The sequence below is a fragment of the Muntiacus reevesi genome, chromosome 2 (genome assembly GCF_963930625.1).
Source record: "Muntiacus reevesi chromosome 2, mMunRee1.1, whole genome shotgun sequence".
NCBI lineage: Eukaryota > Metazoa > Chordata > Mammalia > Artiodactyla > Cervidae > Muntiacus > Muntiacus reevesi.
In genome coordinates, this window is record NC_089250.1 from 9,091,233 (window position 1) to 9,115,565 (window position 24,333).

General features: G+C 42.2%; 1 protein-coding gene across 1 annotated transcript in view; it reads left to right on the plus strand.

Annotated features, from left to right (window-relative positions):
- MACROD2 (mono-ADP ribosylhydrolase 2) overlaps positions 1-24,333 on the plus strand; it is a 2,149,518-nt gene that overhangs the window by 2,005,548 nt on the left and 119,637 nt on the right. The window contains exons 11-12 of the mRNA XM_065919545.1: positions 3,166-3,228; positions 8,235-8,303. Coding sequence (XP_065775617.1) covers positions 3,166-3,228; positions 8,235-8,303 — 132 coding nt within the window. The remainder of the gene's footprint in view (positions 1-3,165; positions 3,229-8,234; positions 8,304-24,333) is intronic.

A 24,333-nucleotide genomic window follows, 5' to 3' on the forward strand; every position in this document is an offset into this window, starting at 1 on the left:
ACTTGGGCAGCTTCATTAGGGAGTGGGACCCCCGCGGACGCGGGGATTAAGGGTGAAAACTCAGGAGCCGTAGGTGAGATAAAGAGCCAGACTGTTTCTTACGGTTGTAACGTTGGACGTGGGGGCTCTGAACTTCCTTTTCATGTGTTTAGGACTGCTGGAACCTTCCTGCGACTTAACTGTTGCTTCTCTTTCCCTTCTCTCTTTCTCTCTTCACAAGAAAGCTTTTTACCCCCACTCAATGAGAGATGCGGTGACCAGATTAATTTTAAAAGCAGTCGGTCACTGCAGACTTCAAGCCTATTGTAAAATCTGCGTTAAAAGGTCTGGCTGTCGGGGGAGACAGGAAAGCTGGTAGATTTTTCCTGCTTGAGTCTGAGTCCATGTGGTGGGAGGAAGGCGGACACTGACCTATGGCTTTGACACGTGCTCCTGGACCAACTGGACCTTGTGGACGGGAGCGGGAACATCAAGGATGACCGCTGCCTTCCTACTGCACCTCCCTGGAGAACCAGGACAGACAGACGTCAGAAATGTCCTTGGAAATACTCCACGGAGAACCTTGGGTTTGGGGAACTGCAGAGCCACCCCTACCGAGGTGATACTGTGACCCTGTGACAAATGGCACAGTGCTGGGCAGAGGGAATTTGTTGTGGTTCAGTCGCTAAGTCATGTCCAACTCTTTGCGACCCCATGGACTGCAGCACACCAGGCTTCCCTGTCCTTCACCGTCTCCCAGAATTTGCTCAAACTCACATCTATTGAGTTAGTAACGCCATCCAATCAGTTCATCCTCTGTCTTCTCCTTCTCCTCCCGCCTTCAGTCTTTCCCAGTGTCAGGGTCTTTTCAAATGAGTCAGCTCTTCACATCAGGTGGCCAAAGTATTGGAGCTTCAACTTCAGCATCAGTCCTTCCAGTGAATATTCAGGGTTTATTTTTTTTAGGATTGACTGGTTTGATCTCCTTGCAGTACAAGGGACTCTCAAGTCTTTTCCAACACCACACTTGAAAAGCATCAATTCTTCAGTGTTCAGCATCCGTACATGACTAGTGGAAAAACCATAGCTTTGACTATATGGACCTTTGTCAGCAAAGTAATGTCTCTGCTTTTTAATACACTGTCTAGGTCTGTCATAGCCGTTCTTCCAAGAAGCAAGCAAGGGAATTATATACATACTCTATCTCGCTGTGTTTGGACTTGGTTGCAGCATGCAGGATCTTCATTGCATCACGTGGGATCTTTCGTTGCAATCCCTGGACTCTAGTTGTGGCACATGGAATCTGGGGCGCAGGCTCAGTAGCTCAGGCAAGTGGGCTTAGCTGCTCTGTGGCACGTCGGATCTTAGTTCCCTGACTGGGGATCAAACCCATGTCCCTGCATTGCAAAGTGGACTGCTAACCACTGGACCCCTGGGGACGTCCCCACCCTCATACACTTATTCATCGATTGCATCCCTTCCCCATGTCAGTGTTGCTCTTACTTGTTTGTTTGTTTTTGTCACTCTGTTATAAACCTCTTCTTTCATCCAGGTCAATTCCAGATGTTTTCACATTTTCCACTCTCCTCAGTAGGTTCTTTTGCAGAACTGCTTGGTGAAAGGTTCCCTGACTGCCGCCTAGGCTCTTATTTCAGCTGCACGAATCCAGAGGAGGATCCTCCCAGAGGAGGATGCCCATCCTCTTGCCTCTGGATTAAGTGTTGGTAGTTGTAACAGATGGTGGGTCAGAGCACTCAAGTACATCTCGGTTAAGTGGTCTAAGCCTGGCTGGGGGTCAGGAATTTTTAAAGGACTCGGTAGGGTGATCTTTCTGCTCTTTGTGATCTTGGCTGAGGTCATCAATCGGGTGCATTCAGCTGGCAGCAGGACCGGGTAGGAAGGTGGGAGATGGCTTCATCCACATGCCTGGTCCCTCTGCCACTCTCTCCCTGTCCCCCTCGCCCCTCGGGAGGCTCACTTGAATGTCTTTAAGCAGGGTGACTGGCTTCCCAGACGCAGAACGGAAAAGCTGCCAGTTCTCATAGGCTTTCGCTTGAGGGGCCCAGAGAATCATGTCCACATTTCACTGGTCTAAACAAGTCAGTGAACCAGTCCGAACTTAAGGAATAAAGAAGTAGATTCCACCTCTTGAGCAACAGGGCGCTTTGGCCATCTTTAACCCATGTGTGCTGACAAGTTCTGCTCCTCTGTTTTCTGTCCTTTAACTGTGTGTCTTATATTTTATTCCTTTGTCTTTATATAAATTTATCATTTAAAAAGATTTCTAAACACATTTGGAAACCCTCCCAGCAATGAGTTCTAAAGTGATGCCTTTATTTGCCTTTGAAAAGTTTACTTTTTTCTGCACATAAATCCACAGAGATATATTGTATACATTTCAAGCCAAAGGGAAATTTTTAGCTAGTTTCTAATATATAGCCACCATTATATCTGCCCAGTTATTTATTTTTCAAGGAGTTATGTATTCCGGCATAAACTTGACCAGCATCATCTGTTCAAGACAGGATATTTTGTAGCATAGAAATGTTAGACTGTCATGTGTAAAATGTAAGTAAATGTCTGAGAAATTAATGGGGTGGGGTGGGGAGGGGGCGGAAGGGAGGTCCATGAGCAGGGGATATTCGTATATGTGTGACTGATTCACTTTGTTGTGCAGCAAAAACACAACACTGTAAAACAGCTATACTCCAGTAAAAAAATTTAAGTAAAAACTGAAAAAAAAATTAAGTAAAAATAGGTGGGTTTTTTGCAACATAAATCAAACAGGAAAATAAAGTGCGTAGGAACATAATCAGCCAACGCTCCTTACATGTTGCATATTGCTTGAGTCAAGGGATAAAAGCAAATTGAAATTAAAATCTGTTTGGCACTTTGGGAAGTGCTGTGTGAGAGGAGAGATGTGACTAGAACTGCTGAGTGAATTTTGTTTACCACAGTTCAGCTTTCCACCAAGCAAATCATGTGAGAAGGGCTGAGGATAAATGCACCTATTTATGTAGGTAATTTTTCTGTTTCACGCCTCTGATTCATCTCTCTGCCTCGCTTTATGGCGAGCCATGCTACATTGGTTACAATTAATTTCACTGCTGCATATTGGCCATAAAGAGATATTTCATAAATTGACTTGATGTATATTTTTTTTTCCCTCTGTGGTTTTCTTAAAAGATGAGAATGGTCCAGAGGAAAAGCCAAGTGCGGAAGAAATAGAAGAGCAGAGCCAAGAAGCAGGTGGGCTCAGATTTCTTTTGAAGCGTCTCCTCGGCCTCGTCCCCAGAGGTGAACAATAGCTTGACTTAGTGCTCTTTTCAATGTTTATGCCGTTTCACTGGGTTAACCTCAGTGTCCACCCTGGTCTCCCTCAGGCAATCACCAACCCTGCTAACACGGAGCATCAGGGTCTTTAGTTGGAAGAGGACCCTCTGAGGTGTCAGTCACGAGCTCCTCTTTGCTCCCGTGTGATAGCAGCTGGCTCAGTGATGCTCTGCACGGGCCCGGCAGAGGCTGGAAGGACCGCGTCAGAGCTGGGCTGACTAGGGCAGGTCAGAATCAGCAGGTTTAGTTAGAGGGGAAAAATGGAATGAGAAGCATTCAAAGGACAGGTATCAGAGGCATTCCTTCCAGAACACATGGAGTATCCCGTACTGTTCTGCACTCGCTTTTGAAGAGCTGTGCTTCTGTTCGTTTTTCTGTATGTTGTGGATGATGCTGTGATGTGGCCTTGACTACCCCACACCCAGCGCTCTGTGAGATCCAAAGAACGGAGGTGCCAATGACATGCTGAGAGGTCTTCTGCTGTGGATTGTAAATTGAACATTTTTAACACTTAAGACTCAAAAAAGATGGTCATCACCTTAGGTTTTCTTTTCTTCCTCCCCATTTTTATACTCAGGCATGCTCTCCTTCGAAAGAACGATTCACACACACATTATGCAGTTGTCAACATAACCACCCAAACAAAAACCTCCTCCTTCTATTTCTCCGAGTCATTCTTCTGGTTCTAATGAGCCCAACAAGTGGGGCATCTTTAAAACGGGGAGCTCTGCTCATGTGCCAGCCACAGTCTGAGCCTTACGCTGGACTCTTGGAAACAAACCAGATAGTATGACAGGTTTGTCAGTGAGAAGTTCCTCCATTAACCTGGGCACTTTTGCTGGAGAACTGAAAGCCTTTACTATTAAACTGAAAGATGGAATTGAAGACGGCCCATCAGAGGAGGCGCTGAAGCAAGGAGCCGGGACCTCGTGTACCTGCTGCTGGGTCAGCCCGCTCCCCTTGCTTAAACGTAGTCCTTGGGATGGAATGAACTGCTGATATAGAAAAATGTTGTCATCCGCACCACCGTTGCCCCCAGCTCCCGGTCACCACGTTGTTATGTTCCGTGGAAGATGAGGCTGCTGTGAAAAGCTGTCACTGTTTACACTGTTTGGGGCTGATGAGTATTAGTCACCCAGCTGCTGACGGCTGAGGCCATTCTCTGAATGTTGCAGCTTTATTCGCTGCAACAGGTTTTATTCGCTCATTGTGTGTGTGTGTGTGTGTGTGTGTGTGTGCGCGCGTGTGTGCGTGTGTGCACATGTGTGCGTGTGTGTTCATGTGTGTGTGTGTGTGTGCTCAGTCACGTCTGATTCTTTGCAACCCCAATTGCTCTCTGTCCCAAAATGTTTATCAACATAAATCTCTCCCACCCTGTTTATACACACACACACACACACACACACACACATACACATGTATACATGCACACACATCTGCCTGCATTTTATTTATTCATCTCTTTTCCCCTTAATCAGTTGAGAACAGGCAGTTTCTTTATGGATTTGGGACCGTCTTGCATGTTAGGAAAGAGTCGTAGAACATAAGCCTTCTTCTCCCCCTCTCAGATGGACAGACCACAGTATGGCTGCCTCTCAGTGTAGAGAAGATTCCTAAACACACCTCTTCTTCTTCTAAGCAGGGCCGTCCGCTGGCTCAGAGCCCAGTGGCAGGATTCATCTCGGACCTTGGCCACTGTCAGCATGCATGGTTGTAACTGCTCTACCTCCCTAGTCCTGGTGCAGAGAAGTCAGAGGTGCAATGGTAGTCATTAAAATCCTTTTGACCTGCTGTTATTCTTCAAAAAAAATCTTCCTTTCATTCATTAGAAATTCCAGCTTCAATTCTAAATGCATAGCTCTGCATGCCTCTTCCATATCATGCAAAAAGCACAATCTCCAGCCAGCATCATCCAGCAGTTCTGACTGCTGTCATGATCAAATCAAAGTGGTAGATCTTATTCCTCAAACAGTCACTCAACAAATACCTATCCGGCGTTCACTGTGGCCCAAGCACTGCTCTGGGCCCTGAAATAGGGCAGCGAACTATAAAGACAGTATCTCTTCTTCCTTGAAATTTTTACTCCAGTGGCAGTGATCCAAAAGGAAATAATAAGAAAAGCATGGTAGTGAGAAGCGCCTCGTGGAGAAAGGAGGTAGTGTAGAAGGGATCCTGAGAAGGCAGCTTTCCATTGGCGGGACTCAGGGAGGACTCCCTGAGGACAGTAATTAACGTGAAATTCCAGGGATAAAATGGCAGGAGAACGTTCCAGATGGAGGGACCAGAGAATGCAGATATTCAGGTGAGTTTTAACACATCGGAGAAGGAAGTTCAGAGTGACTGGAGCCTGGTGGATGAGGGAGAACGGGGGTGGGATTCAGGAAAACACCATAGGACCAGGTTATGTCTGATGTGATCAGTAAGAACTGATTCTATTAGAACTACAAGGAGAAGCCAATGGAAGGCGTTTAGTAGTGAGGGAACATAATCAGTTTTAACTAGCTCACCCTTGCCTGTGAGTGAAAATGAGTCAGAAGAGCCAAAGTGAGGCCAGTTGAAAGACTGTAGCAGGAAGGTAGTGATGGCAGTTTCTGGAAATGGAGACCAGGAGGACTGCTGTGTTTCATGCCAGAGGCAGAGGTGACAGGATATGCTGATGGTTTAGATACAGGCATGGAAACCCAGGCTACATCCTAGGCTTTGAGCATCAGTAACTATGTGGATGATGGTGCCACTAACTAGTGTATGAAAACTGGCCACAGGTGGCAGTTTTTGTTAATGGAGTTGATAGTTCAGATTGGCCCATGGTAAATCCAAGAGGACCCTCAGCCATATGGGATGTCAAGAAGCCACTTAGATATATGAGTCTGGATTTCTAGGGAGAGATGTGGACCAGAAATACAGGCTTGGGTGTCACTGGTGTAGAAATGCTACTTAAAGCCGGTGACTTGGTGAGATTCACTGGAGAGAACATGTAAATAAGGAGAAGAATTGGGCCTGGGATACCATGGCATCTAGATTGTGGCAACAAGGGAAAAGGGAACAGCTGCAGCAAGAAAGTATTTCAGAAAGAACAGAGTAGACTCTGAGATGCTCTTGAGAAGTCAAGGAAGATAAGAAAGGAAAAATGACCCTTGGATTTGCCAAAGTGAGGTCACTGACACCTTTGAGAAGAGAATACTGCCAGGAGGATGGAAGCCAATTGGAGTACGTTACAGAGAGGCTGTGAGATGAGGAAGTCTGGAGCAACAACATGGACTGCTCTCTCGGGGAGTTTTGCCTTGAAGGGAAGCAGAGAACTGGGATGATGTGACATCAAGGGAGAATTGATTGTTTTTAGTTTGTTCTTTTGTTGTCCATAGGAGTTTGTCACCTAACAAAAGAAAGTGATTCATCTCCCATTATCTCCCTACTAAAAAATTTTATTCTCTGCTCTGATAGAAATGTGACCTGAAAGTGATGGTCATGTACATTACAGACAAAGGATATGCTGAAAAGAAAATCTGCTTAGCCTTTATTTTGTTGAAAATATAGATACTTATTAATTGCTCACAGAATAATATTAATACTATTTCAGAGATTCAGTTTAGTAAATATATCTGTAAAATTTTAAAGGTGTTACCCAGGTAGCCACTTTATTACTTTGTATGGAAAAATCAGTCTTTTTTTGAGATATTCAGCACCTTATTATAAAATGGGTTTTTGTTGGATTCTTTTGCTCAGCAGTGAGCTTCCATGGTGACTCAAACATTAAAGAATCTAACTGCAATGCAGAAGACCTAAGTTGGATCCTGAGGTCGGGAAGATCCCCTGGAGAAGGGAATGGCCACCCACTCCAGAGGACTTCGTATGTGGCGCTAGTAGTAAAGACCCCGCCTGCCAATGCAGGAGACATGAGACGTGAGTTCAATCCCTGGAATGGAGAGATCCCCTGGAGGAAGAAATGGCAACCCACTCCAGTATTCTCGCTTGGAGAATCCCATGGACAGGGGAGCCTGGCGGGCTACAGTCCACAGGGTTGCAAAGAGCCAGACATAACTGAGCAACTAACACACGTTTGTCCAGTTGTAGGCTGATATAAATGTCCTGAGCATGTGTGTGTGTGTGTGCCGTCATGCGTTTTTGAGTTATCTTTAGTTCTTTAACCTCGTTGCTGCATGAAAACATGTATACATTCCTTTTCCATTTGTCAAGTATTAACCATTCCAAATGACTTTGGTAATCCTTCCCATCTTAAATGTACTATTTCAGTGTTAATAAGTTAGTTACCATTCTGCAGGCCAAGTGGACTGAGTCCCTGCAGTGCTGAAGTCCTCAATAGAAAGACTGGCTCTGATGAGGTTAATTGCTGCTGCGGTGGGGTGGAGGGGGGTGGCAGTGCAGGCCAGGGACCTCCAGGTTCCTTGGTCCCCACCCTGTGCCTGACTGACATGCAATCACCGAGTGGCTTTTGGTGCTTTGACCAATGCCCCCCTCCTCCCGGGCCTCCGCTCGGACACCGGCCCGACGCGCCCCCTGCAGCCTGACCTCGTGGCGTAATGGGACGAGGCACCGAGCTAAGGAAACCCAGACTTTACACACACACAGAAAAGCACTTTGTAGAAACTTGCAGCCTTTTACTAAGAAAGCTAGCCTCCCATTCTTCTAGAGGCAAGGGAAGAAACAAAAGGCCAAAGCCTAACAGTCCCAGTCTTCCTCACCGAAGCATAGTTTGTAGTTGACTGGGCTCAGTCTTACCCAAGGGTTCTTGTTCCAATTGTCATAGAGGAGGGTCACAAACCCAAGCCCCTCCGAAGACCATTCAGTGTCTGAGAGCGTGAAACGGGCCCCCTCTTCCTTCGGTGGGGTGGGAGGTGAGGTGGGCAGGGCAGCGCCCACCCCGCAGGACGGACTCTGAGACAGCGTCTCTTTCTGTCTCACAGATGGTACCAGCACTGCTTCGGCGCCCAGCCCTTCTTCAGAGGAAGCAGTTGAAGTCTGTAAAGATGAAGGTATGCGACCACTTACTCATCTAAAAATCTGTGCAAACTCTCAGGAAACCATCTGGATTTTGTTTGTTTGGGGAAAATGAAATAGTGAACAAATCCATCCAATCCTCTTTAAGCATCTCTATTTCCAACACAAATAGCCAACCCGCTCTATTTTATTCCATATCTACCCTTTCCAGAATTTGTATATCCGTTTGTTCCTCTAACAGTAGCTGTTCATGAAGCAACAGGATGATTGGAGAAATTACGTTTAAAGAAGATGTTTATTTGAAACACCAGAAGGAGGCTGTTTACAGCTACTTGTCAGGAATGGTTCATTTGAGAATCACCTACCAGAGAACTCCATTATCTAGGCAGAATAAAAAATGTTTGAAAGGCATCCTTGAAAATAAATCTTTGACAAGAGCATCACTCCTCATTCTGTGGACGGTTACTGTGAGAAAATGTTGCTGACCCAAGTATCTTTAAAAGAAGAAAAAAGGAAAATAAAAATTTATGTAGGTTCTAAGAGAAAGTTTGAGGGAGTCATTGCAGGGACATTCATGTGCAGATAACACAGTTTTAAAAATATGTGTTACCTAAAGGAAAATGAAATTGTCATTTCTCCCCCCTGTAATTAATTGTCCCCCCACACACAAAAGTAATATTTTAAATCTGTAATTGATAACTACTAAAAACTCTCTGAATGGTAGATGAGATTGTTATACTTGTACAAATGGGCGTCTGCTAAACCATATGACCTACTTGGAACTTTTAGATTAATGTGCTGAATGCATTTCTTCAGTTTGGAGTGATAAGAAAATATATCTGCATGTAAGGTTGATATTAGCTAGTCCTGGAATCAATGTTTAGAAAATCAAAGTTGTCTTAAAAATAACACTCAACTATTTACATCAGTCATTTCATCTCATGTTGCCTGTAAATGGTTTTTATAAGTGAGGCATCCTGTGTAGGAAGGATAGTTGCTAAGAGTGTGAGCTCCGGGGCAGATGCTTGAGGCCTAGATTCTGTCTCTGGCACTAGCAACGTATGTAGCCTTTCACAAGGAATTCTAGTACTTAGCAAGGAATTCATATATCATCACAAGTAGTTAACTTCTCTGTGGTTCAGTTTTCTCCTCTATAGAATGGAGAATTATCTCCCAGAATACAGCAATACATGCCCATTGCTCAAACTGTTCCCCTGGTACCTATGTAGGGTGGATTCCCCAGAAGATTAGGAAGCTAACCTTTATTAGGGAGGGCTCTTGGAATCAACACTTGTGAAAGGAAAGAATGCAAAACTGGGTAAAGAAATTGAACTGCGAGGCGTTCTCTACCGAAGCTGCAGCCAGGCTGAAGAGGGCGTGACAGTTCTGAGATGTCCAGTTGGGATGTGAGAGTCTGGCTCTTAAAACCTCCCAGCCTGTCACTGGCTGCCAGGGGAAGGGGTTGTGGTCTTGGATGAAGCCTCTCTCTTCTGCTCAGATGATCCTAGAGGCTTGAGAAGGGACGAGGGCAGCCGACGACTAGAAGAGTAAGGTCTTCCTTCCTGCAGGGGGATCCTGTGGACCAAGACGGCCCCCACTGTACTGTTGTTTTGGTGGGCTTTTTCTAGTTCATTGTTTGTTTGTTTTTAATGAATCCCTTGGCAGCTCCCTTCATACTCCTCAAATATGTGTTTCTTGGTTGCTGTTTTACGTTTGTTTTCTGGGTTTTCTTTGCACCGTGTGGGCTTGTTCTGTTTGTGGTGTGTGTGAGGGGGCTTCTCTTGCGGTGCACAGGCTGAGTGGCTCCTGGGCATGTGTGATCTTAGTTCCCCAACCAGGAATCGAACCCCCATCCTCTGTATCTCCTTGTGTCTCCTACATCTCCCGCACTGGCAAGCAGATTCTTTACCACAGAGCCACCTGTGAAGCCGTCCCAGTCATTCAGCCTGTGATAACAATTTTTAAATGTCTTGAAGTGGAATAGCAAAGTTTTCAGAAACAAGAGAAGTAATCTAATTTAAGTGCTTCAAACTGAGATTTTTCCTGTGGTGTTGTTTGGTTTGGAGATATCACACCTTTGCAGAAACACACTGAGATGTTTCTTCATGCTTTTAGGATCTCACACCATTAATTGCTCATACCAGGATCAGTTTCTCAGAACACTTTTAGGTGTTTCTTTTTTTACATGAAACTTTTAATGGTGGTAACGCCAATCAGTTCTGTCATGTATCGCAAATGCCATTTCCTAATAAGACCAAATGTAAAGTAAGGGGGATTCTTTTACTGAAATTGTTAATGTCCATTAATCCCTGAATCTAAGGAAAAGAATTTTGAAGTGCACATTTACACGTGATCCAGTTTCCGTTAAAAACAGAATATACAGGTTATGATTTTTGCCTTTTTTCTGAAATAGCATGTATTTATAGAAGACCACTATTTTAACTGATGATCATTCCAATGCTTAGACTAAGCATCTATTGCTTATAGAACTGCAAGTGTTGGAAATACAGCATACTTTAGTTTGATTGATAGAGACATGGCTTAGAATGAAAAAAAGAAATGAATTTGCCATTGAGATCCTCCAAGATTGAGGTCACGATGAGGTTAAAAGGCATTCATATGTATTGAGAATTCATTTCAAATATTCACCATCATGTTACATGCAGAAATATATCTCCTTGGTGATGTCTGGGCTATTTATGATCTCTGCAGCTATAAGACTGCTTTAAAAAAAATGCTTATTACACTCTCCAGTTTAAGTGCAGAGCATTTTTGCTGACCAAACGTTCTCAAGGAGCCCCTGCTCTTGACTTCTCTAGGCTTTGCTTCTGACCCAGCATCTTCTTCTTAGGTCTTGGAATCACCAATATTATGGACTGGCCTTTTTTTTTTTAGTATCCTTTCCAGTATAATTCTCAGAGATTTTGAGCCTTATCAGTTATTTTAGCTTTGCTTATTGGTTGGCTGGCTTTACATTTGTTATAATTTTGGCTCCCACAGGAACCTCACTGTCTTCTTAGAGTGCAAGGACTAAAAATAAACCAAAAAAATGAGCAGGTAATGTCACTTGGTTTGGAAGATAAGATTTTTTTTAAAAATTAAAACAGGTATGTGGAAGCAGAATAATTTCAAGAGGAAACATCTTTGGGGGTGTCTTCTAGGTCTGTGATTTTGTTCAAGTGTTCTAGACACATTTCCCACCAGGTGCTGAGAATGGATACTTACTGCCCATTTACGCTGTGTAACTGCTAATCGTCCAAACCGCTAACAGAAGGAGGTACAACTCATGGATCAAGAGCTAGATTCTGAGCTCCAGACGGAGGACACCTGTTCCAGTGACTCATCCCAGCCCTTGGGTGGGCAGTGGTTGAGCTGGGAGGATGAGATGTGAAGAGGAGGAGTACTGATGAATAATTCATCCAAACGGGGTGGATGCGGCAGCCAGGACGGAATAGAAATGAACTCCAAGTTAAAGAAACCTGAGAAAATATCTGTCAGTTGATAGGAACTCTGAGGTCATTTTTAAAACAGGGCACACACTTGTCTGTTGGCAGATTTCTTTCTCTACTGGTAAAAATATTCCAATGATTGATTTAACGGTAGTTTACGATTTAAATCCTTAAATACAAACCCAAGAGTACAAATGTTAAGGCTATTTAAGTTAGCAAATATAGAGGCAATCAGATGAAGGGGAGTGTAAACCCAGGATTAAAATGAGCATTAGGAATATCAAGTACTCTGGTTGAAACTGCTACATCCTCATCATCATTATTTAAGATATAGTCAGTCTGCTTAACTCTTGGATAATTCTCTGTCCTGTTAACTCTTAATAGATCATCCTCACTTGCAGCCAAGGTTAAGGTACCTTATTAGGGGGAACAATGCTATTTAAACACATCTTGATTCTCCTATCTTATTTCTTTTTGTTGTTCTTTAGTCACTAAGTCATGTCCCACTCTTTGTGACCCCATGGACTGTAATCCACCAGGCTCCTCTGTCCATGGGATTCTCCAGCCAAGAATACTGAAGTATGTTGTCGTTTCCTTCTCCAGGGGGTCTTCCCAACCCAGGGATCAAACCAGCATCTCCTGCATTGGCAAGTGGATTCTTTTACCACTGAACCACCTGGGAAGCCCATCTTATTTCTTAATCTACCCAATATGAATTTGAAGGTCAGCTAGACTAGACCATATGCTCATCATATGAACAAAATCAACTAACACTCAGGTGCACACACACTCGAGCTTGTATTCCTTTGGCGCTCTGAGTAAGTCACTCGAGCTTGTATTCCTTTGGCGCTCTGAGTAAGTCACATCATTGCTGTCTGCTGTTTATGAAGTGGGATGTCACTTGGCGAAGGACACCTTAACCCTGAATCTAGTTTCAGGCCTCCTAGAGGTCAGAATTTCCAGAGGATGGGGGAGAGCTTGAGAAAGAGTCAGGCTTGCCAAAGAAGACAGCAGAGAAAGGATGGGGTTATGTGTGAGGAATCGGATTCAGGGATGAGCAAGTGAAGTGAAGTGAAAGTCGCTCAGTCGTGTCCAACTCTTTGCGATCCCATGGACTAGACAGTCCATGGAATTCTCCAGCCAAAATGCTGGAGTAGCGAGCCTTTCCCTTCTCCAGGGTATCTTCCCAGCCCAGGAATCGAACCCAGGTCTCCCGCATTGCAGGTGGATTCTTTACCAACTGAGCCACAAGGGAAGTCCAATAGATGAGCATAAATGCTCCCAACCACGAGTAGCTGTAAGCCTCCAGAATCTGTTTCTATTCCTGTCTACACTGTTGGGGAGAAACAAAACACTGGGCCACCCGTGAAGCTCCCCTCAGACTTCTCTCGTCTGATTTCCCTTAGTTCTTCCCCTGCTCTTGGAATCCCTCCTCGCCCCGCTTGGCATCCTGCCCACGCCCCGCCGCGGTGGGACAGGGCTGCGCCCCTCTCCCAGCCACGCGCTGATGGAGCGCCGGACACCGCGGCCCCTCTGGGCGCTCACTCTGGGCTGGGAAGAGTCTGAAGCGTGGAATGAGGGCCGTTGCCCTCTGGTAGTTCAGAGAAGAGGAGAGAGCTAAGACATATGGAGTATCTCCTGGACTCAGTGCTTTCGTTTCTGTACAATCTATTTTTCGTTTCACAAAAAGGTAACCTGAGAGGAAGGAGAGAAAGAAAGGTGTGCATGGGGCTTGGAGAGAGAGGAACGACCTCAACAATGTTAACTCCCATGGCAGATACTCACACGATCTTACATAATCCTCAAAAATGATAGTAGCTTATTCTGTATATTTTAGCGCTTATTTTTCTACTGGAAAGCATACTGCATATTTATTGAAAAGTTTTTTTAAATGCAGAAAAGTATCTACTGCTGCTGCTGCTAAGTCGCTTCAGTCGTGTCCGACTCTGTGCGACCCCATAGACGGCAGCCCACCAGGCTCCCATCCCTGGGATTCTCCAGGCAAGAACACTGGAGTGGGTTGCCATTTCCTTCTCCAATGCAGGAAAGTGAAAAGTGAAAGTGAAGTTGTTCAGTCGTGTCTGACTCTCACGACCCCATGGGCTGCAGCCTACCAGGCTCCTCCGTCCACCGGATTTTCCAGACAAGAACACTGGAGTGGGTTACCATTGCCTTCTCCGGCAGAAAAGTGCAAAAGGTAACAAAAGCATATAATCATTTTCATTTCAGCGATTAAATTGTAAAAAAGAAAATTTTGCTTTTCAATTAGCAACATACCCTGAACGTTTTCCCATGTCTTTAAAAATTTCTCAAAGGCATACTTTTTATTGGAGGAAAATACTCCATCATTTGGTTGTCCCATAATTTACACAGCCAGTGTCCTAATGTTAGATTATTTAGTTATTTACAATCTCTCTCTGTGTTATAAATAATACCGAAATGCGGTATTTATATTTTAGATAAATCTGGATGTGCATCTATGATCAGTTCTCAGAATAAAATCTTGATTTGGGGTTGATTTACCAGGGAAAAGATTAAGATATTTTTTATCGCTTACCTTTATCTTATTTTAAAAGTAATGTGTGTTTATTCAATGAAAAAATAAGCAAAAAAAGAAATGAAAAAACCACTCATAATATCAATCCCGAGAAATAAACATATTAGTGTGCTAGTATATAAACTTCCAGTCTTTTTCTAGGCTATCACATATATATATATATATGAAGTTTTTTTTTGGAAGGGGAGTACTCTTCAATGCATATCCTTTTGAAGTTGTCTTTTAAATATAGCAAAATTGTGAAATTTTTTCCATGTCTTTTGATAGTCTAATATCATTTAATTGTATTAATAATTCCAATGAGCAAAAGTCTACGATTTACTTACCCAGGCTCCATTTTGAGTCATTTCTTTGGTTTCAGTTTTAAATTCTATACTAGCCAGGAACATTCTTTTAACTTGGTAAATGCGCATGATCATTCCTGTAAGGAAATTCAAATTAATGAAAATATGCATACAAATCTTTATTTTTTTCTTCAATGAATAGAGTTTGTTCCTTTTTTTGATTTTTTAAATAATATATGTTCATTGTAGAAAATTCAAATAATTAATAGGAGTGTTTAAGGAATAGAGTAAAAACACATGACCGATACAACATTGTAAAGCAATTATCCTCCAATTGAAAATAAATTTTAAAATAAAGAGTTAAGATTAAGAAAAAAAGAATAAAAACACAAATATAGTCACATCTCCTGGAGACAACTACCATTTGCTCTCTGAGGGCCATTCTTCACACATCACTTTCTGAATATTTGCAACCACGTAAAATTTTGTATCAATCAGTTATATGACATGTGATTCTAATATCATTTTCCTTTTAACTTGTTCGCTTCCTTCCCACCTTCCAGATATTCAGAGAGTAAAGCACACCAATTAAGAATCTAGTCTCTGAGTTCAACTCCCAGAGTCCAGATTCCAGCTCTCCTCTGAGTTATGTGACTTAGGACAAATTATTTAATCTCTATGCACCCCAGTTTCCTCATATGTAAAATGGGAATGGTGACACCTCCATCATAGGATATTGAACTTTAAAACAAGTCAACCCCTTTAAACATGTCAAGGAATGTCTGATACACAGTAGGAGGCACAGAATTTTTAGCCATTTAAAAATATATGTGCTTATTTTCTAAAAAATATGCCATAGTCTATGCGCTTGTTACAGACAGCAAAACTTTGTGGAAGCCCCTTGTAGTCATTTGTGTAAATCTAATTCATCCATTTTAAAGCTCAAGTGTACTCCATAGCTTGGATGCACTATAGTTTATTCAACCATTATCCTATGATGAGCAAGCACTTTCTTCTCACTTTATTGCCATACAAACAAAGCTGCAATAGATGTCTTTGCCCATATATCTTTACAAGAAGTGCTTTTATTTGCACGGGAAAAAATCCAAAGCATGCGTTCTCCCTTGAGGAGTATATGTTTTTAATAGATATGGCCAAAGGACTTTCTCTGAAGACTATAACAATTAATATTTCTATCAGCAATCATTATTTTTGTTTTTTCCTAATTTTCGCCCGTTCAGTGGGTACAGAGTAATAACTCATGACTTTTAAGATGTCAATATTACTATCCTGATTTTGCAGGTAGTTGAGGCTCAGAAAGTTTGAGTGACTGGTTCAGTTACCCGAAAGGTAGTCAGGATTTGGAAACCAAATCTGCCTGCACCCAAAACCCAGGCTTCTTCAATCCCACCATACTGCTTCCCAAATCATACTTCTGGAGAAAGGGATATTCCGTGCCTGCGGGAAGTAGGACGCAGTGGGAGGGCAGCGTGGGGAAATGAGACCCAGGCTGGGTGAGCTGGGCACTGAGGCTGAGGTGACAGCACAGACCAGCCGACTTGGTCCACGTCACAGTCCTGACCCTCATCGTGGCCTTGATTCCTAAGCTGCAGTGACAGTCTTACTTGGGATGAGGACACAGACATCTCCAGCTGTGGACCCCACCAGACATGAAGCTCAGACCGCTTTGTCTGGCCTGGTGTATGCTCCCTCATACCCCACAGGGACCTGCTCTGTAGCCCAGCTCACTTACCTTTCATCCCCCAAACCTCACTGGCCTGCTGTGTTCCACCATCATTCTGCTACGTCTGCTCATCCAGGATTCACTCCCAACGTCTTACCTTACTCTTTCGCTTCGCTGTTCCCTTCCTGTCTGAACTCTTTCTCGCCCTCCCTCTCTCCTTCCCTCATTTCCATCAAATTATCTGAGCCAACATTTCAAGGACAGGAATCAATCCATGTAATACAGGGCAGTTGTTGGAGGGAAAGGAGGAGATCCACATTTTCATCTTTCTTGATTTCTCCTCTCCTTATTACATTTCATCTCATACAAGAGAGGACTGTCTTTTTGACTGTTTCTTGTAAATCTATGAAAATTATCATGTGCCTTATATCTATATAATATATATGATATATCCAACTCACTGATATGTAAATATCTTGAAATCAGATATCAGATCTGATTCATTTTCATGTTTCAGGACCAACACAGTGACCTGTGCATCAGTTCAGTTCAGTCGCTCAGTCGTGTCCGACTCTTTGTGACCCTGTGAACCGCAGCACGCCAGGACTCCCTGCCCATCACCAACTCCTGGAGTTTACCCAAACCCATGTCCATTGAGTCGATGATGCCATCCAACTATCTCATCCTCTGTCATCCCCTTCTCCTCCTGCCCTCAATCCTTCCCAGCATCAGGGTCTTTTCAAATGAGTCAGCTCTTCGCATCAGGTGGACAAAGTATTGTAGTTTCATCTTCAGCATCAGTCCTTCCAATGAACACCCAGGTCTGATCTTCTTTACGATGGACTGGTTGGATCTCCTTGCAGTCCAAGGGACTCTCAAGAGTCTTCTTCAACACCACAGTTCAAAAGCATCAATTCTTTGGTGCTCAGCTTTCTTTATAGTCCAACTCTCACATCCATACATGGCCACTGGAAAAACCATAGCCTTGACCAGACGGAACTTTGTTAGCAAAGTAATGTCTCTGCTTTTTAATATACTATCTTGGTTGCTCATAACTTTCCTTCCAAGGAGTAAGTGTCTTTTAATTTCATGGCTGCAATCACCATCTGCGGTGATTTTGGAGCCCCTGAAAATAAAGTCTGACACTGTTTCCACTGTTTCTCCATCTATTTCCCATGAAGTGATGGGACCAGATGCCATGATCTTAGCTATCTGAATGTTGAGCTTTAAGCCAACTTTTTCACTCTCCTCTATCACTTTCTTCAAGAGGCTCTTCAGTTCTTCTTCACTTTCTGCCATAAGGGTGGTGTCATCTGCATATCTCAGGTTATTGATATTTCTCCTGGCAATCTTGATTCCAGCTTGTGCTTCCTCCAGCCCAGTGTTTCTCATGACGTACTCTGCATAAAAGTTAAATAAGCAGAGTGACAATACAGCCTTGACGTGCTCCTTTTCCTATTTGGAACCAGTCTGTTGTTCCATGTCCTGTTCTAACTGTTGCTTCCTGACCTGCATACAGGTTTCTCAGGAGGCAGGTCAGGTGGTCTGGTAAACCCATCTCTTTCAGAATTTTCCACAGTTTATTATGATCCACATAGTCAATAGGGCAGAAATAGATGTTTTTCTGGAACTCTCTTCCTTTTTCGATGATCCAGCTGATGTTGACAATTTGATCTCTGGTTCCCCTGCCTTTTCTGAAACCAGCTTGAACATCTGGAAGTTCACAGTTCACATATTGCTAAAGTCTGGCTTGGAGAATTTTGAGCATTACTTTACTAGCATGTGAGATGAGTACAATTGTGCGGTAGTTTGAGCATTCTTTGGCATTGCCTTTCTGTGAGATTGAAATGAAAACTGACCTTTTCTAATCCCGTGCCCACTGCTGAGTTTTCCAAATTTGCTGGCATATTGAGCACAACACTTTCACAGCATCATCTTTCAGGATTTAAAATAGCTCAACTGGAATTCCATCACCTCATTAGCTTTGTTCACAGTGATGCTTCCTAAGGCCCACTTGACTTCACATTCCAGGATGTGTGGCTCTAGGTGAGTGATCACACCATCGTGATTATCTGGGCCGTGAAGATCTTTTTTGTACAGTTCTTCTGTGTATTCTTGCCACTTCTTCTTAATATCTTATAAGTGGCCTTTTACATCCAATATTGAGAACCTGTGCACAGTAGGTCCTCAATATTGGATATAGAACCTATCACAGACAAGGGCCACTTATAATTCTCCTAACGTCATGGACACTTTCCCAGAATGATTGTTACTATTATTGAGGCTCGTAATAGAGCAAGTTCCCTTTCAGAATCCTCCTGTTTCAAGAAGTGAAATTTTCCCCAAATGCTGTAAGAACAAAAATAAAAATTCAAGCCATGGACTTACTTGTTTGTTCACTCTAGACTTTGATCCTCTTGTAAGAGAACAAGATAAACTCCTTCTAAATGGTGAATGTATATAGACTATTCCCAATGACTGAGGCTAGTTATGTATGCCTAATTTATGATAAGGCTTTTCAGATATGCACTTCAAATGCTTTGATTATATATGTTTAAAATCAGGTTAAATTGGTCGAAGTAGATAAAATCACACATCTACTTTTTGGTATTTAAATTATATTTATCTCCCATTTGGTAAAGTTTAAAATATACATATATTTTAATATACACATAATTTAAGATACATACAGCAATTGGAAGGCAAGTAACAGTTGCCATCCAATCACATTTTCACATATGTATTTTTTCTGTTACAAATTAAGTGTGACTATATACATCTGTAGCAGTCAATTCAGTCATGTGATTTCTTGGGTGTATTCTAAAGATCTGGTGAGTGAGGCTTGGAAACAAAATTATCCCAGACTAGGTCATGGGAATTAGTTGAGTGGGATGGTAACCCTTGTCCAAAACACAATTTTGGATCAAACTGTTGGTCCTTATAGGTCTGAATTAAGACAAGCATCCCTGTAATCTATTTTCAGATTCACTGGCCTAGCTTTTAAGCTCTTTGGGGTAAGTCATGTAGCCTTATAAGCCAAATAAGTTTATTTTGGATTCACATTGCCACCCTTGGGTAATTTTTTTAGGTTGTACCTCAGTTTTCTCCTCTGTAAAATGGGGATAATAATAATATTTACATCACAGAGTTGTGAAAACTAAAAGTGCTTGTAACAGCTGCTCAAACATAGTAAACTTTCAGCAGGTGTTGACTTTTTTTTTGTTACAATTACTGTTACTAAGTGTATGTGTTGGCTTTAGAATTATAGCTACTCCAAATAGGACTCCTATATCTCACTGAATCCTCACCAAATCTATTGACCTGTATAAAGTTAAAGAAGTTAAACTGCAGGTGATGTTCAAAATACATAGCAACAACTGTGGCTCAGTCCCTGCCCATCAGGGTGAACATGCTCTGGTCCATCATACTGGCAGGGACCTGCTGAATATTGAAAACAACTGGAGTAAGCTAGGCAGACAGGCAGGAATACTTCACACTCTCTCTAGCCCCCATTCACCAAGAAGGATTTGATGGCTGGGTCACCTGGATTGAATACCACTCATAGAGCGTCCTTTTGTTCCTTCTGTGGCTGCTTCTGCCTACTTCCTGTTTTAGTCTTTTACAGAAAAGACCTAAAATGGAAGGTCTGTACGTCCATATTTTAGGATGCTTTTGTCAATATGGCCTAATGACGGTAATCATACATCTTTACAACAAGCACACTCTTGAGAGTGATGAGGGTGCTGTTAATAATTATACCAAGACAAGAAATCACACTGGGGCCAGAGGAACCAACGTGTGTGCTCACCCCACCAAAAATGCAGTCTTTTCTTTCACAAATCAAAATCATAATATCACTCATACCTATTCAAGAATTTTTATTGAACTTTGACTCATAAAAATGTACTATTCTTAGAGTATACTTTTTTCTATCTTGTCACTTTCTTGTTAATTAGTATTAAAAAATAATATTTGGAACTCCTTAAGATAGACCCATAAAAGGTATATTCCTAGACAGTCTGCATAAATCAAGAGCATCTGCTAAGAGCAGTCTATTTTTCTTTTCTGTTTATTCTTTATCAAAGTATAGTTGATTTACAACATTGTGTTAATTTCTGTTATACAACAAAGTAATTCAGTTATATATACATATATACATTTTTTTTCTACTCTTTGCCATTATGGTTGATCACAGGATGTTGAATATAGTTCCCCTGCTATAGTGTAGGACCTTGGTAATCCATTCTACAGTTTGCATCTGCGAATCTCAAACTCCATCCCTCTCCCAGGCCCCCTCCCTCTGGGCAACCACGTCTGTTCTCTACATCTGTGAGTCTGTTTCTACTTTGTAGATAAGTTCATTGGTGTAATATTACAAATTCCACATATAAGTGATATCAGATGGTATTTGTCTTTCTGACTTATTAGTATTTGTCCTTCCACGTTGCTGCCAGGGGCATTATTTCATTCTTTTTATGGCTGAGTGGTATCCCATTCTGTGAGTGTGTGCATCACATCTTCATCCATTCACCTGTGTATGGACCTTTAGGATGTTAATAAGTGTTAGTAAATTATAAAAGCTATTCTTGCCTGGAGAACTCCATGGACAGAGGAGCCTGGTGGGTTACAGTTCATGGGGTCACAAAGAGTTGGACATTCAGCAGTCAAAACAGTCTAGAAACCACAAATTTAGACAAGGTAGTTTCTACATTACAGGTCTTTTCAGAGCCTTCAACATGCTGACATGCATTGAGAAGCTCAGGGGAGATTGAAGCATGTGGCATTTCTCATTTTAATTGACCAAATTTTTTTTAAAGTTGTTTTGTTTGTCCTTTTTTTCATATATAAACCGTTTTAATCCAACAGATTATAGTTTGGGAAACAATCTCATATCCTATCCAGAAGAATTAAAACATATTGTTTAAAGTTTTGCTTTTGATAAATTATAATCATTATTATAATGAAAGATAAACACTAGTAAAATAACTTTTGAAAAATGGAGCTTGAGTTTCCTAAATTCATGGCAACACAGTTTTTTTTGAAGAAATATTCTCTCGTTTCAGAAAATGTAGCCTGTCAGTTTTTGACAGTAGATTCCATGAGCAAAAATGTGTATCTGCCTCATTCCTAATGACATTTTGTTGTCATCTGTCCTTTCTACCACTGTTGCCAAGGTGGGTATTTTTATTGAGGGAGAGGCAGAGAATGTCTCAGAACTGCTGCTTTGTTAAGACAAAAAGGAAAGAATAACTGACTAGCCAGTGGCAAAGACTGAAATGCCTTTTTAATCAAGTATAAAGACAAGGTCTCCTAACAAACATTGATAGCATTTAGCAGAAACTTCTCTTTCATTTAACAGTTAGCTTTCTTTCTCATCCAGAAAGTACAGTAACACATACACATCTGTGCATGTACAAAACCACACACATGTACATACACTCAGACACTGTTGTAGACCCAACATGAATCTGTGAGACAGCATTTCTCCCAGCTTGCTTTATGATTTATGATGTTTTTGTGATATTGGGAGACTCATAAAGATCTAAGTCTTTCAAGAGACATGTTTTTCAAAAGCTGTTAGATTGCTTCAGTTTACCTAAACTATCCATAAATATTTTCAATGCCAACCATGTTCGGAGGCAGAGTCATTACTAAATATTCACTCAGTGTGTGTGCTCAGTTGCTCAGCTGTGTCTGACTCTTTGCAGCCCCATGGACTGTAGCCTACTAGAAGACTGTCCATGAGATTGTCCTGGCAAGAATACTGGAGTGGGTTGCCATTTCCTCCTCCAGGGGATCTCCTTGACCCAGGGATCGAACCTGCATCTCCTGCATCTCCTGCATGGCAGAAGGAGGTGATGGTCCATGCTCAGAAGGAAAATATTTTTCTCTTTTTTCCTTCGAGGAATCATATTATGTGATCTGACAAGAAGATGTAATGGAATCTCGGCAGTTAGAATTATACTTAAAAATTCAGAGTATTAAGAGGTTGGTATTAACGTGTCTGTGTGTGACTATGTTAGTTACTCCGGCGTGTCCAACTCTTAGCGACATCATGGAATGTAGTCCTCCAGGCTCCTCTGATCATAGAATTCTCTTGGCAAGGATACTGGAGTGGGTAGCCATTCCCTTCTCCAGGTGATCTTCCCGACCCAAGGATTGAACCCGGGTCTCCTGCATTGCAGGCGAACGCTTTACCGTCAGAGCAACCAGGGAAGCCCAAAATATATAAAAGAGATAACCAGCAAGGACCTACTGCATAGCACAGGGAACTAGACTCAGTATTTTGTAATAACCTATAAGGGAAAAGAATCTGAAAAAAGTGGTGTGTGTGTTTATATGTATGTATATATATATAGAGAGAGAGAGACAGACAGACAGACAGAGAGACAGAGAGAGAGATCTGAATCACTGTTGTACATCTTGTATATCTGAAACTAACACAGTATTATAAATCAACTACACTTCAATAAAAAAAAATATTCAGGGCATATGGTCACCATATGAACCATAGTGAATTTCTTTTTACTTGATGAAAAAAAGGCAAACTGTAGGGTAGGAAGCGTGGTTCACAGAGAGAACCGTTACATAGGAGGGGAAAGGATGAGTGAAGATGGAAGAAAGTAAAAGGTCCTAGGGCCAACTGACATTCCCAAGCAAAGCAAAATGAGCCCACTGCTTCTTGAATTCATGTAATACTTTTCATGTTTGCCCCCAAGTTAAATGCAAACATAACTACAACATATAAGATGTAACATTAGCGACTACACCTGCCTTTCCATTCTTAACTTACAGAACCCTCTTTCCCCACTATGGCTCCATCTCATCGTGGCCTTTTCTGACCATCTTTTTAGGTATGGCGGCTCCTCCACTCAATGTCTGTTCAAGCCCCCTGTAATTAATCCATGACACTTACAATGACCTATAACCGTGGACACCTCTCTTTTCTTTTGCATCCTTTCTTTTTCCCCAGCTCCCTCTACTCTAACTCAACTTCCATGGAGGAAGGACAACATGTACATTGTCCATCATCTTATCTTCTAGTAATTCATACAAAGTCAGGTCTTCAGAAAGTACCAGTTACAATGTATTACAGTTTAGTTCAGTTCAGTTCAGTTGCTCAGTCGTGTTCAACTCTTTCTGACTGCATGGACTGCAGCACACCAGACCTCCCTGTCCATCACCAACTCCCAGAGTTCACCCAAACCCATGACCATTGAATCAGTGAGGTCATCTAACCATCTCATTGTCTGTTGTCCCCTTCTCCTCCTGTCTTCAATCTTTTCTAACATCAGGGTCTTTTCGAGTGAGTCAGCTCTTAGCATCAGGTGGCCAAAATATTGGAGTTTCAGCTTCAGCATCAGTCCTTCCAATGAATACCCAGGACTGATTTCCTTTAGGATGGACTGGTTGGATCTCCTTGCAGTCCAAGGGACTTTCAAGAGTCTTCTTCAACACCACAGTTCAAAAGCATCAATTCTTCGGTGCTCAGCTTTCTTTATAGTCCAACTCTCACATCCATACATGACTACTGGAAAAACCATAGCTTTGACTAGACCGACCTTTGTTGACAAAGTAATGTCTCTGCTGTCTAGGTGGGTCATAACTTTCCTTCCAAGGAGTAAGTGTCTTTTAATTTCAAGGCTGCAATCACCATCTGCAGTGATTTGGGGGCCCAAAAAAATAAAGCCAGCCACTGTTTCCACTGTTTCCCCATCTATCTGCCATGAAGTGATGGAACCAGATGCCATAATCTTAGTTTTCTGAATGTTGAGTTTTAAGCCAACTTTTTCACTCTCCTCTTTCAGTTTCATCAAGAGGCCTTTTAGTTCCTCTTCACTTTCTGCCAAAAGGGTATCATCTGCATATCTAAGGTTATTGATATTTCTCCCAGCAATCCTGATTCCAGCTTGTGCTTCTTCCAGCCCAGTGTTTCTAATGATGTACTCTGCATATAAGTTAAATAAGCAGAGTGACAATATACAGCCCTGACGGACTCCTTTTCCTATTCGGAACCAGTCTGTTGTTCCATGTCCAGTTCTAACTGTTGCTTCCTGACCTGCATACAGGTTTCTCAAGTGGCAGGTCAGG